The sequence below is a fragment of the Mesoplodon bidens genome (assembly GCF_964165515.1).
Source record: "Mesoplodon bidens genome assembly, chromosome: 5".
NCBI lineage: Eukaryota > Metazoa > Chordata > Mammalia > Artiodactyla > Ziphiidae > Mesoplodon > Mesoplodon bidens.
The window spans coordinates 101,889,415-101,904,665 of NC_138161.1; the positions used below are offsets into that span (position 1 = coordinate 101,889,415).

The following is a 15,251-nucleotide window of genomic DNA, read 5'->3' on the forward strand; positions in this document are numbered from 1 at the left end:
TCTCTAAGAAATCACTTTCACCTGTTGATAGTGCCATGTCTCAACAGCCTCAATCTTGGGGGGTTGAGGCTGAAACATGCAAGAATTTCTGCAAATGTCTTAGAATCAGTAACCCCAAATTGAACCTGCCTTCATTTCAGAATCAAGTGGCTTCCAAGATAGTACCTGTTGTCATTCTGAGCTTGTTAGTCCCATCCCCAAGGAGCCCATCATTCAGGACATTCTTCAGGTGGCCTGCTTTCCCCTTGCCCAGCGGTCTGCACTGTTAGGTTGAAAACAGGATGGTTCTAGATCTCTGTCTTAGACAGTCCTAGATGACTGCTTCTTTCAGAGTTAGGATCAGTTTGTACACACAATCTTAATTTTCCCTTCCTTGCGCAAAGTTCCTGACCCAGTGTTAGGAGATCAGAGGGAGCTCAGTGGAGTGACGTCGAGTGGGTACAGGTTTCCTTTTCGGAAATCTCAGAGGGGATGGAGGCTGAAGGAGCAAAGGTGCCGAGGTGAATGTTTCTTTCTACCAACAAAGCTCTCCACAGCCTTGCCCTCGGGGAAGGCGGTGATGCTGTTGCCAGCTGAATGAAGCCCACTGAACTCTGCTGAGGCCCCTCTGGGCCCTGGCTGGCAGCTCCTTGCTGAGGTGCCTCTGTCCTCCTTCTGCCTCTCCACTGAGGTCATCCGGGCAGCCAGAGGCATTTCTAGATTAAGAGACTATGATGACCATGATGAGAGGACATGTGGAGAGTTTAAGTTGAAGATCTGTCCACTGCCTTCAACCCTGGACCAACGTCTCACCAGGTCAGGCCAGAGAGAGTCTCTGGGAAGTATTGGGAGGCCTCATTCTCTCATGTGGGCTTGTCCCGTCCACACATGTGTCACATGTTCGTTCCTCCCTGGCAACCTGGATCCAAATGGAACGCTTCTCAGTGACCAGAAATGACCCTTTTCCAAGATGTGTAGGTTCTTTTCCCTGTTACATATCTTCTTAGTGGTACCTAGTCCCAAACCACATTAGCCAAGATACCATGGACAAGTCTCTTAACTTTTCCGAGACTCAGTTTCCTTACCTGACAAATGGGAGAGTAAATCCTGCCCAGCATAGCTTTCATGTTGTTTTGAGGATCCAGAATAGAAATTCTCAGTCTCTTTATGATAAGGAGATACTTTAATTTCCCTTAAATCTCATGATCACCACGGGGCAATGTGCCTTGACAATGAAATGGCAGAAATGGGGAGTCAGAGCCTTCTTTTTCTTTCCCACTTTCTGTTCTTGTACTGCGTATTTTTTCAATCCAGAAAAATCCACCAGTAAATAAATATTTGTATATATAAATATATATATGCTACATATATGTACACACACCTAAGACCTTCAGTAGGGCCTCCATGTCGTGCTCGGGGAGTGGTCGTTGCAGAGGCAGGAGGGAACTGCCTGACTCCTTGTCTCCTGGTCTCCTTAGCAAAAGGCCCTTCCCTCCCATCTTCTTTGCCTTCAGGAATAGTCTGCCACCAGGGCTTGGAACTCAAACAGGAAACACGCTGTGGCTTGAAAAAGAAAGAAGCTGGGGGTGGTTTTTTTTTTTCTTCCCTTTTTACACAATATTATGACACCAATTTGAAAAATAAATCTCAGTTTCTCTGCTTTCCCTCCCAGGTGTTCACAGAACTAAGAAAATAAATACCACATCTAAGGTGTGCTATGTAGGCAGCTCTGGGGGCTCTTGGAGCCGGCTCTAAACAAACACACAGCCACCAGAAGGCTTCAGGAAAATCACTAGTGCCCACTGAGAGTGCGCAGAACCAAGAAGGGAAACACAGCTTTCCACAGCCTTTCTGCCTCCTCAGCAAGTTCCGGGAGAAGTTGTCACTCGAAGGACAACCAAGAAACCAGCGTGCGTATGCTGAGTCCTGCCAAGGGCTGCGATCTGAGAGTTGGAGGTGTTTTCGTCTCCTCACAGAGGGACCTTTGTGAGCGTCCCCTGGAACGCAGGCTCTTTCCCTTGGCCACATCCGATCTCCCCTTAGACAGGAAACCTGCAGCCTGCTCCTTGCGAGCGGCGAGGAAACTTGCAGGGGTGGTGGAAAGAAAGGGGGGTGGTTCTCCTTCAGTCTCAGAAAGTCCCGCTCAAGGTCTTCTGGGAAAGTGGAAGTTGCTGCATGAGCCAGCTGCACCCTGGAGGGCCCTAAGTCCATTCACAATGTCCTGCCGGCACTGGCTCTGTTGGAGTGTGTCCATGGTTGAAATAGAATGGATGTCAGGGTGAAGCCTTCTTCCTGAAGGGTGGCTTGGCTTCCACTGGTTGGAGAAGAGTGTGTGTGTGTGTGTGTGTGCATGTGTGTGTGGTGTGTATGTGTGTATGTGTGTGCTTCAGTTTCTTGTCTTCTCTCTTGGTTGAACTGGCATTGGGCATAGTGTCTAGTCTTTTGAACGGCTCTTCCTCCTCAGAGAAAAGAAGCTGCTCTTCTGGGGGGGCCCCATCATCATAGGCGCTTGGTTCTTGTGAGTAATTTTAATCTAAAAGCAAAGAGGCAGAAATGAATTAGTGGCCTGCAAATCCCAAGAGCCTATGGAAGAGTGATCTGCAGAGACAGGAAGGGAGGCCAGCTTCGGGCTGGAAGGAGCCCCATGCAGAAGGACGACTGTCCTTGAACAGCTTCAAAATTGGCAACTGGACCCTGACTGGGCCTGGCGTTTAGCACTGCTGGAAGCAAGGGGCGGAAACGCTGGGGAGAGACAGGTGTGAGCTTCCCACGTGGCGATCAGCTGAGCTGATCACCTGTCTCATGTCCTTGCTATTCATAGTCTCTCAGAATGTCACAGCCGGAGGAGACCTCAGGGACCATCTCATTCAACCCCTCTGCAGGATAGATAAAGGAATGGAGATCTCAAGGCTCTCTTGAGCCTTGGATTAGCCTAAGGTCGCACAGAGAGAGCCGGAACAGCTAGAGCCTAGTTCTTTGGATTCCCCGCCTCCACTGCTCCTGGCCATTCCTGCCTGGGCAGTGCAGAGATGTTAACCAGTAACTCCAAACTGAGCTAGAGGCTTCAGTCTGACCTCTGACCCAAGCGCTACTCATGTGGAAAGTTTCCAAGGGAGTCTCTTAGGTGTTTCCTCTTTTCTTAGTCTTCTAGGGGAGACCCAAGTTTCTTTTAAAAGCTTTTATTTTTGTTTGAATTTTAGGTTTAATGAGTGTCTTCTCCTGCAAACTTTAAGTCAATTGGAAGTGAAAGACACTGGTGAATTCTCATTTTTTTGTCTTTCTTCCCAACCTTACCCTTAGGGTATGGCTTCAAAATGCTTACTCCCTATTTGAATGTGGCCTGGTGACACTGATGCATTGATAATCTGCATTGTCAGTCCAGCAACACTTATCAAGTAGGAAGATGATGTGGGAACAAGAGGCACTTAGGATTCAAAGACCTGGGTTTGGGTCCTAGGACTCCCCCTTCTTTGCTGTGAACCTTTGGACAAATCATTTAGCCTTCAGAAGCAGTGCTTGCGGAACCGTAAAATGAGGATAGTAGAATTTATTCTATTTTTCTCACAAAATTGTTGTGAAGGTCAAATGACAATCTGTCAATGAAAGCCCAATGTAAACTGTAAAATGGAATGCACCAGTTAAATAACTTATCTTACACTGGAGGAGGAGAAAGATGCTTGTCAAAAGAAACACAGTTGGGCCTCCCTGGTGGCGCAGTGGTTGAGAGTCCGCCTGCGGATGCAGGGGATACGGGTTCGTGCCCCGGTCTGGGAGGATCCCATATGCAGCGGAGCGGCTGGGCCCGTGAGCCATGGCCGCTGGGCCTGCACGTCCGGAGCCTGTGCTCCGCAACGGGAGAGGCCACAACAGTGAGAGGCCCGCATACCGCAAAAAGAAAAAAAAAAAAAAAAAAAAAAAAAAAGAAACACAATCTATGAACCCATTCTCATGAGTTTTACCACCTATTGAAATGACAGTGTGACCCTAGAGAACAACAGAGGAACTCTTGAAGAGAGAGACCCATCAACAAGTTTAAATGTAGGATAAGCCAAGTGTTGTCAAAAAGAAGTTAGGTAAGGAATGAGAAGAACCTGAATGGAGCAATTGAGGAAGAATTTTAAGATCTGAAAGGAAGGGAAGAAAATGTGTTGGTGAAAGAGAAAGGGAAGGCACTAGGTTGAGGGGCTACATACCAGCTGGTTGACTGTGGACCAAAGGATAAGAAACGAGGTCAGGGACACAGGTGGGGCAGTTGGTATAGGGCTTTAAAGGGAAGGAGGCAGCAGAGATTGGGTTTAATATGAGGTAGTGGGGAACCATGATAACTTTTTAAGTGGGAGGATAACATGCAGAAAAGAGTTTGAAGGGAATTATTCAATAGCTGTTGTCAAGATGAGCTGGAGTTGGGAAGAGTCTGGCTAAGAGGGTTCTACTGCAAGCCAGGTTTAAATTTATAAGGCCCCAGGATATAGAAAGAAAAAGATGGCAACAAAAGTCATTGTGGGAAATGAACATAACCTGGGGGAAGGAAGCTGAAAACGACTGTTAGGTTGGTTTCCATCAGCCTGGAAATGTAGGAGGGGAGTAAGTCTCTCTGTTTTGTGGTAGTCACCAGGGGAGCACACCGACAACACATCAAGTATCGTTTTGTGTTACGTGCCTTATTATGGGCATTGTCTTTATCTCAGAATTCAGGGAAGTGAGGCACTTATCTGTGGTGTGCAATTTAGCCCCATCTGATGGTAGTGATTTGTGGCACATTTCCTGTGGTAAGCCTTGTCCCACTCCGGAAGCACAGGAGCCCCGAGGGGAAGAAGACATTCATCTTATTCACCTTGGTATTCCCTGAGCCAGCGCAGAGCCTGTACCTGCTATGGAAGTACTGACTGGTTAGCACAGCCAAGAAGAACGGGGGGAATGTTCTGGCAGTGGAGCTGGCCGTGCTTGGGACAGAGAGTGGCAGCTGTGGCACCGCTTTCATTTCCCACTGATGGAGCCCATGTTTTTAGACCGTGGAAGATCCTTGCTTCTCCTTTTTCTCCCTCTAGCTGACCAGTTTATTTGCTCGTTAGCACCTCCAGAGCAAAGGGGAGGAGGTGAAACTCAAATCCCTTTCATTTGGGTTTTCAGTAGTTTTGACAAAGGTCTTGATGGGGCAGGAGTTTGGAGATGCTGGGTAACGTGAGGTTTTGATGTGGTTTGTGGATTCTAGTTCTACAGATAACTGGGAGTTCACTGTATGTACATACACTGGGGGCAAGAAGTATGAGGTCATGTCCTCATCTCGAGTCAAAGAAATGTCAGTATCTTACTCCCTCATCCCCAAATTAGGAGGGGCTAGTGGGTTAAATAGGTAAGATCCCATTTTAGGAAGTAGTTGGATGTGGTTAAATCTGCCTTTTCAACCCCTAATGGAAAGAGAGCATCCCACATTTCTGTAGTTAGAACCCAAACTTCTCTGGTCAGGCAATTAACTAAAGTCTGTATGATTGTCTTAAAAACCCTTCATCACATTTACAACATCTGGTAAGCACTAGGGACAGCAGCCCCATGCTCTTAGTTTTCTGTTTTATTACAGAGAAAAATTTGTTAACAGTTAAACGTCACATTTTTCTTAGAAAGTCCTTGTTCATTATGTAATAATAGTCACCCATTTTCCCCTTCCCTAGGTAAGTAACATTTAATTCTTTAATGGAATTGGAGATTTCTTGGTTTTGTTTTTGGAGTATACTTTGAGGTGAGAGGTTACTATACAGTTATCCCTTGGTATCCATAGGGAATTGGTTCCAGGACCCCTGGCGATACCAAAATCCACGGATGCTGGTTTTATACAAGTCTCTTGTGTAAGATGATATAGTATTTGCATATAACCTATGCACAACCCGTATACTTTAATCATTTCTAGATTACTTGTAATACCTAATGCAGCGTAAATGCTATGTAAATAGTTATAAATATAATGTAAATGCTATGTAAATAGTTGCCAGCATACAGCAAATTCTAGTTTTGCTTTTTGGAACTTTCTGGAATTTTTTTTCCTGAATATTTTCTATTCAAGGTTGGTTGAACCCAAGGATGCGAAGCCCATGGATGTGGACGGCCGACCACATAATGTCACTTTCCCAAACAGGCAATTTCTTGGATACCGTATGTTAAACAGTCCATTACTTTCAAATTAGTTTATGATCTTTCTTCTCTCCTTCATTAGTTTTTATGTATACTAGGGTTTCTTAGGGCTCTCTTCTGTACTACTGATTTATCTATCCAATATTGCGTCAATTGCTGTGGCTTTATAACTATTTTAATATCTTATGGGAAGTCCTTCTTCACAGCTCTTCTATAAAATGCCTTAGCTATTGCATTGTTTTGTCAAGTTAAAAAAATTGCATTAGAATTTTGTCTGGGGGTCCCTATTTAGAAACATAGGATGTTTCTAAATTCAAGTCTTTTAAAAAATATTACTTAAATCTTGAAGTCTTCTTCATCTATTTTTCACAATTCAGTTTTTGCCTGTTGCCATTATAATACTTAAACTTTTTTCTGTTATATTCCTCTGATTGGTTATTGCTGGTATGTACAAAAGCTATTAACTTTTGTCTATCTTTCTGTACAGCTTCACTGAAATAATATAACCTATGAGGTTTTCAGTTGATTTTATTAGCTTTCTATGTATACAATTATATTATCTGCAAATAATGACAGTATTTTTTTTTTTTTTTTTGCGTTATGCAGGCCTCTCACTGTTGTGGCCTCTCCCCTTGCGGAGCACAGGCTCTGGACGCGCAGGCTCAGTGGCCATGGCTCACGGGCCCAGCCGCTCCACGGCACGTGGGATCTTCCCGGACCGGGGCACGAACCCGTGTCCCCTGAATCGGCAGGCGGATTCTCAACCACTGCGCCACCAGGGAAGCCCATAATGACAGTTTTGATTCTTTTCCAAATAGTTATATTTCTTTTCTGCTTCATGTGTTTTGCATTGGTTAGAACTTCCAAATAACATTAGCACATGTCTTATCCATGATTTTAATGAGAATTCTGCTAGTGTGTTACATAAAATATTACTCATTGGTTTAAGATAGATATTTTTCGGGACTTCCCTGGTGGTCTGGTGGTTAGGACTCCATGCTTCCACTGCAAGGGGCACGGGTTCAATCCTTGGTCAGGGAACTAAGATCCTGCATGCTGCGTAGCATGGCCAAAAGAAAAAGGAGATTTTTTTTTCTTTTTTTTTATTTTGAGGAAGTGCCTTTCTGGTCTGAGTTTTCATCTTTAAAAATCAGAAATGTTGAATGTAATTGAGTATTTTGGGGTCAGCTATTCATATTATCATGTGATTTTTTAATCCAAACTTATATAAGAAGACATCCTTGCATTCTTTTGATATATTCTTCTTGAGGAGTGAATGATTCTTTTAATATATTGTTCAATTCTATCTGCCAATACTTTAACTATAATTTTTGTATCATGTTCATATTTGAGATTGGTCTGTAGTTTTCTATTTTTAAGCATAGTTTTTGTTAGGTTTTTGTATCTGTCTTAATTTTATCAAATGGATTGGGTAGCTTTCTATCTTTGTTCTATGGAACAGTTTACATAAATATTTATTCCCTAATAATATGGAAGAACTCACCAGTAAGATCATCTGTTTTAAGATCATTGTGGATGTAATTCTTTGAAAATATTTTTCATTTCATTAAGGTTACCTAGGATTTTTATAAGATGTTCAAGTTTATTAGAATCAAGATAAAACTATATATATGTCATATAATGTCTTATTAAATAAAACCATTACCATATTTATATTACATATGTATTAAATATTTTAATATCGCTAATCTCTGTTTTTCTTTTTCTCTTTTTAAAATTAAGTTTTCAAACATTTGACATGCTTAAAGAACTAGTTCTAGATTTTCCTGTTTTTTAATTGTTTAATTTCTAATTTTATCTTTATTTTCTTCCTTCTGCTTCTCCTAAGTTTGTTTCATTATTCTTTTAATTTGGGGATTATTCATTACATTTTTTTCCTTTTCAAATGATGGAAGTATATGAGACTCTGAATTTACTTCCAAATACAGTTTAGGCTATATTCTATAAGGTTTGAATGCGAGCCTTCTCATTTTTATTATTTTTTAAATAGTCAATAATGTTAGCTTTGATCACCTCTTAAATCTATTATTCTTTAGGAGAATTAAAAAATCTCTGAGCGATTGGATTTTATTTATTCATTTAATCTTCTATTATTAATTTCTAGTTTTATTGCTTTGTGGTCACATAAAACAACCTTTATAATTTCTGCGTCTGGATTTTATATATATGTTTTCTTTGTGAACTAGTTTATGATCTATTTTAGTAAATATCCTACGAATCCTTGAAGAAATGAGATATTTAATTATTTAAGGCATAGTTATTTCATCCAAGTTTCATTTTTAAATTGAGGTATAATTGACATATGACATTATATTAGTTTAAGGTGTATGACTTAATGGTTTGATATTTGTATATATTGTGAAATGATCACCACAATAAGTCTAGTTAACATCTGTCACCATAGTTACAAAATGTTTTCTTGTGATGGGAACTTTTAAGAGTTACTCACTTAGCAGCTTTCAAATATACAATACAGTGTTATTAACTATAGTCACTCTGCTGTATATCACATCCCAGAACTTAACTTATTTTATAACTGGAAGTTTGTACCTTTTTACCCCCTTCACCCATCTCACCCACCCTGCTCCCCCTACCCCCACCTCTGACAATCACCAATCTGTTCTCTGTACCTATGATCTTGTTTTCTTAAAATCCAAGTTTTATGTCATTTACTTTTTTTACAGCTTGACCTCAAAGACAGAAACAAGTTTTTTTGTTGTTGTTGCTGTTGTTTTTTGCAGTATGCGGGCCTCTCACTGTTGTGGTCTCTCCCGTTGCGGAGCACAGGCTCCGGATGCGCAGGCCCAACAGCAATGGCTCACGGGCCCAGCCGCTCTGCGGCATGTGGGATCCTCCCGGACTGGGGCACAAACCCGTGTCCCCTGCATCGGCAGGCGGACTCTCAACCACTGCGCCACAAGGGAAGCTCTGTCAATTTTTTATATATGTATTTTTCTCAGAATATACATCTGTAGATGAAGCCTCAGAATTCACCATCTAGAATCATAAGCTCTTTGAAGACGGGTCTATGTCTCCTTTGGTTTTGGAACTGGTGTCTCCCAGTGTCTGGCACATACCACATATTCAATAAAAGCTTGGCAGGTAAATGAATGGATGGATGAATAAAGTGGAAGAGAAGCTGCACTAGATGATCTCCCAAAGCTCCTGTAACTCTGAGATTCAGAGTTTCATATTAAGTCAGTGCACCAAAGGGGCCCAAAATAAAGCTTCTCACCCTCATCTCAAAGATTGGCAAAACTTACCGTGCAAGGTGGCTGCATCCAGGGCTCTCCGTCCACTTGCATTGGCAGCAGCTTGTTCGTCCTGGAGCCCCGAGAACAGAAAGCACAGTGAGCTTCTTGGAGTCTGAGGATGAGGGTTGCCCCCACCAGGGAAACAGAAGTGGGAAGACCTGACCTGCCCACCTAGGAGTGGTTCTGAAGACTCTCCTGGCGGTGGGGGGGCTTGCTGAAAACAGATTTCTGAGCCCACGTCAGGGGGCCTGACTTGACAGGTGTGGGCCAGGCCCAGAGGTCTGTGTTTTAATAAGCACTATGGATGATTCTGTTGCTTTAACCCCCAGACCCTACTTTGAGAAACATGGTCCTGGGTGAGCAATGAAGTCCACAGGAGTCTGGGAAACAGCGGCCAACAAGTACGGCAGCACCACAGCTGAGTGGACCCTTACTCAAACGATCAGCCAGAGGGCCTGTCCATGGTGCCAAAACGCCACTATGAAATGGGAAAGGTTATGAAACGGGGAAAGGCCTGGTTTCAATGTTGAGTGAGCAGTTGCATCATGTCAGTGAGGTAACGTCTCCCACTTAAACGAGGTACAGCTCAGGTCTGAGTGTGTCTTGCCTTGCCCCCAGTCCTAAAGCATCCCCTCTTTTATCTCCTGAACAACAGTAGACACTGCGGTTGCATGGACTGTGAACCTGGCTTAGCTGGGAAAGGGGGTCACTGGGAATGTGATCCCCATGGGTAGGCGGAGGAGAGAGGAGAAAGCGTTGCTTTCTTGCTTGGGTCAAGGCTTCTTTGCCATATGGATTATTAAAGGAGAGAGATGAGGGAGAAAAGGCAGGTCCTTTCAGAGGCCTCTGGTCTGGGCGAGCAAGGAACAGTTGCCACCCACTGGTCAGAAAGCCCTCACCTGGGTTTGGCATCTGCCCTGTTTCTGAAATTATAAAATGAGGGAGGCAGGCTGCGTTTCTTTTTCTTTTCTTTTTTTTTTTTCAGGCTGTGTTTTGATGTAGATGATTCTCCGACTGACTCTGAGGATATTTAATAACAAGGACCAATAAACCTAATAATAAAACAAATAAGAGGAGAGAGTGGCATTTTGGTTTTGAGGAGTGAGGAGAGTATCTGGGAACTGCCCAGGAGGCTAGGGCTTTTGACTCACCCCCTCTGTTTCCATCTGGAAACAGAAGATATCCTATCTCTTATACATGTTTTAAAAAAATTCTTCAGAGACCAAATTCTCTGGTCTACATATGTTATGGCTTAGATGTGCTAACGGACTGGACCTACTCAGTGTTAGAGTCATGGGGAAAGGACAGAGAAGGAACTACAGAGCTACAGAGGTTAACCTGGAAAACAGGGGCCCCAGCATAACAACAGCCCAACGAAGAAGAGAAGCAAAGATTTGGGGAATAATTGAAAAGACAGAGGAGACACAGAGAGGGAATGAAGAAAGGGGGTTAGTGGGATAGATCAGGGAACCAGCTCTGAGGACCTTTCTGAAGGATGCAGGGTGGCACCGAGAACAGCGTTTCTCTGAATGTGCTCTGAGGACATTCACCCAAGAGGTTAAGGGATAAAAGCGTTCTGTGTTTAAATAACTTTGGGAAACCTGCATGTGGTGGTCCCCTCCAGGAGATCCCCAAGACACATGAATAGATTTGATCTATAGAAATTAAATGGGAAATGGAAAGGAATAAGGACTCCTGAAATAATCAGGTGGACAAAAATCTGTGACGAGTTGCATTTATTAAACAGAAGCAACCAAAATCAGAAGATCCCCTCCATTAGACCCCATCTATTCAGGAACCTGCAGTGGCTGAGCTGTGTGATCCATACTCTAAAGAAATGTCATCTTCTTAGTCAGTTATGACAGGTTTGCTGAGGTTGATGGTTTAACTCTAATAAAATTATTTCTAAGACCATTATCCAAGAAAGAGCAGCGTGGAGCACAGAGCCTGGTTTTTGTCAAAGTGTGCCCTCTGGCATGCATTGAACAGTTCAATTTGTAAAGATAAAGAAGGCAAGGAGTTGGATCTCTGGTTCTCTGGACCTCACGATATGACAATCCTATTTAGAGAATCTCACCAATTCATTCTAAGAGAACAGCAAACTGGTTGTGGTGGGACCCTTTAGTTGATGTCCTGGATGTTTGCGTCATACCTGGTTGGGGAAGTGGTCTCCAAAGACATTCTTTATAAATGTTATCAAGCTTCTGCCCCACCCCACTCTCTCTGCACTGAAATCTAAAGATGGCTTCCTAGTTGTTATCTGTAAGAATATTCAGGGAGGTGGGGAGACTGGGGGCGGGCTGCTGGGTGATGAGGAAGCATACCTGATGGAGACAGAGGAGCACTGGGCCAGCCTCCTGCCTGCACTCTTCAGGCCAGTGTAGATCTGCCCCATTTCCATGGCTCCCTCTAGCCCCACCACTTCAAGAAGCTGGTCACTGAGGTCTGTAGAGTGAGACAAGCAAAAGCAGTGCATACACATCTCTCTGTTTCCCAGTCTGGTTTGGGCCAGAAGGTCTGGTCCCTAGATGGCCAACCCAGAACTCTCAATATCCCTTCATCTCCTACCAAACAGCATTTTCATCCTCATTCTGAATAGGGAATTTCCCCAGAAGTCAATAAATGTACCTTTTCATAAACAGAAACCCAGTTCTAGTAAAAAAAAAAAGGTTTTGATCCAGAAGGTTAACATGCATCCAGTGAATAGGCTGACATATCCAGAAGCCTCTTCAAATGGAGAGTAACATAAAGGATGAACCAGCTATTTCTGAAATATAATCCCCCAGTGCAGCTAAAGACACATTGGTTTGGGATTAGGATAGGAAGGAATGCTGATGAAGGTCATTATCCAGAGCTGGATCAGGTTTCTCTTCCCTGAATGTCTGAATAACATCTTGGCCCTACTGACGATGACTGATGCTTAATTAACTTCAAATTTGGCCTGCGGTAAGCCAGTGGTGAGCCAACCTCCTTGGACATCCTTGGGGAAGTCAGTGACCTCTTTCAGGACACCAGGTGCCTAATCTGAGCCAAGGAAAAGACTATTTCACCTACACCAGATTATTCTGGGTCCACAGTACAAAAAGAGGGATAGAAAATACGAGTCTCAGGCTCAGAGTCACACAGGATCGATGGCTTCCCACAGTGGCAGTTGCTTCTGACTCAGCACCTAGAAGAGGTCCTTTTTTTTCAAAGTTCCTGGGGCTTGGATTGTGCCTGTCCAATTTTGGGGGAAAGCAACGGCAGGATTAAGGTTTGATGGTGGGCCCAAAGACTCATTTTTACAACACAACTTTTATTTATTTAAAACAGAAGCAAATAAAAAGGCAGATTCTTTAAAAGCTTCCATTCCTTCTTTGCCTACTAAGGCAGGGGAAATTCTCTCATAGGTTGTGGCTAATCACTAACATGCTATTAATATTCACGAACTAGAAAATTGTTCTATGTTAATGTTTCTGCTTATTTGACAGATGGCTTCTGTCTTGTAAGGTGCCTCCTGATACAGTGCGATAGTGTTTATTAAGATTGGCATGGAGATATTTGGGTTTGTCTTTACTTTTTTTTTTTTACACACACACACTGTATTTTATTTTTACAAGAGATAAATAAACTGACACCAAGCATTGTGTCTTTACTTTTTTGTTTAGAAGACTGTTGTTTAAAAAACAGTCTCTTGACGGATATAGTTCTTTTTTTTTTTTAACACCTTTATTGGAGTATAATTGCTTTACAATGGTGTGTTAGTTTCTGCTGTATAACAAAGTGAATCAGCTATACATAAATATATATTCCCACATCTCCTCCCTCTTGACGGTTATACTTCTAATGAAGACAGTTAAACTATTGGGCTGACCACAAATGTGTAAACATCGCTGAAGTCTAACCTAACGATCACTAATGGACATCAGCTGCCAGCAGTTACAAAAACTGCATTAGTCTCTCTACACCCATGGTTTTCTCCTCTACACCCATTGACACACCCATTCTCCTTCTCTGGTACTCCTTTTTTCACAACTGTGAAAAGATACTGTCTCCTTAAACCCTCCATCTCATTTGGATTTGGAACAAGAAGCCATGAATGGGCAAAGTTTGTTTAGGAGAACGCTCCAGGCTCTCTCAAGGAGCTTAGATCCAGTAAACAACAAATGTCTAAACCTCTTGTCACTTAATTAGTTCCCTTCTTACTAAAGTGTGTTGAATAACCATTGGATAGTTTTACCTTAATGTGTCATTTTACAGTGACTGTGACATCGATATGGGTTGTGAATGAGAGAGAGAAGGAGGAGGAGAGAAAGAGGAGAAAAATGAGGAGGAGGGAGGAGGGAGGGGGAAAGGGAGGGAGGAGGGAGGGGGGAAAGGGAGGGAGGAGGGAGGGGGAAAGGGAGGGAGGAGGGAGGGAGGGAAAGGGAGGGAGGAGGGAGGGGGGAAAGGGAGGGAGGAGGGAGGGAAAGGGAGGGAGGAAAGACATGTAGGGTGTGTTTAGGGGTGAGGAGAGTGGGGGAGTCATAGTGGGGTAGGAGAAAGGAGGAGAAAAGAGAGGTAGAACTTTTTAGAAGTCTCTCTGTTGGCAGAGAGAGAGATGTCTTGTAAACTGTTGCTCTCTGTACCAGGCTTTGGTATCTGACAGTGCTGTGATAGGTCAGTGTTCTCCCTCCTTGAAACATTCCCTGGTAACAAAATGTTCTAAGGAGCAGGGGGCTTAATAGACTCAGGTGTTTCAGCTTTTACAGTGTCTTGGTCTTTTAACAAATTTTCCTGTTGAATGGCTTTAACAGCTAAAAGTTGTTATCACTTCCCACACATTACCTTGCAGCTATTACTTCCCACACATTACCTTGCTTCCTGGCTCTAGAAGAGACATAATGCAGGCTGATCTCATCAGTATGGGGGGTGGGTAGGGGCAGGGGTTTACACAAATGTGGGACTCGGGAGATAAGTGCAGAAGTGCAGGGGGAGGGGCTAGGATCTTCTATGTTTCACCATTCGGCCTTTGAATTTGTGCTCTGAATCTTCCCCGGCATGAAGAGGCTAGGATGACTCCTGTTTACTACTGAAGGAAGACTTGCTGGCTGTTGTTTCTCTACCATTGCCTAACTGATCTTTCAACTTCCTAAAATGCCTAGCAGGAAGTTCTACAGTAAAGAAATATACTCAACTTTGTTTCCCAAACTTATTGGACCATGAGACTCTTCTTTTGTGTGATACCTAGAAACAGTTTTATAGGTACCCCTGATAGTTTTCTTTGGAACACATTTTGGGAAATTCTGGCATCACTCAATTCCCTGTACTTCCTTTAGCACACAGATACTTATGCAGAGACTAAATCTGGAGTTAAAATGAAACAGAACAGAGCACAAGTTGATGTGCAGGCACACAGGACATTTAACGTTCAGAACTTAGAATCCAGGATCAGGACATCTGATATACAACGTGTCTGCTTTACCTTAGGTACCAATGACTCAGAGTGTGGTTTGGCAATTCATATCACCTCCATATTGTCTCTACATTCTTCAATGCATTTGTGTTTAAGATGGAATGTCCATGTACCTTAGCAAAACAGGAACTCATTAATTCACTCACTCAGTCATTCAACAGTTACTGATGGCAACCAAGTGCCAGACACTGTGTTAAGAAGTGGGAATGCAAAATGTTCAACTCTTGAAGGACTCTGGGCCAAGAGGGAGGAAAAGCGTTAGGTGTAGAAAATGTTGTCAGTGAACTATAGGAACAAGGAGGCCTGAGTAACTGATTATGACTGGGCAAGGTATGGAAGGAAGTGTCACAGACATCTAAGGAAGGTCTTGAAGGATGAATGCCAAGGTAATATGCTGGGTTAAGAAGGAGAAAGAGGAAGGACATTCCAGGGACAGG

General features: G+C 43.2%; 1 protein-coding gene across 5 annotated transcripts in view; it reads right to left on the bottom strand.

Annotated features, from left to right (window-relative positions):
• Positions 1-352: 352 nt before the first annotated feature.
• The window catches only part of DGKG (diacylglycerol kinase gamma), a 153,786-nt gene continuing 138,887 nt past the window's right edge, over positions 353-15,251 (bottom strand). For all 5 annotated transcript variants that reach the window (XM_081235259.1, XM_081235256.1, XM_081235258.1 and 2 more), the window contains 3 exons: positions 11,705-11,825; positions 9,390-9,450; positions 353-2,512 (listed from right to left, as the gene is read on the bottom strand). In XM_081235259.1, the coding sequence (XP_081091385.1) occupies positions 2,414-2,512; positions 9,390-9,450; positions 11,705-11,825 (281 nt within the window). In that variant the 3' untranslated portion in view covers positions 353-2,413. The remainder of the gene's footprint in view (positions 2,513-9,389; positions 9,451-11,704; positions 11,826-15,251) is intronic.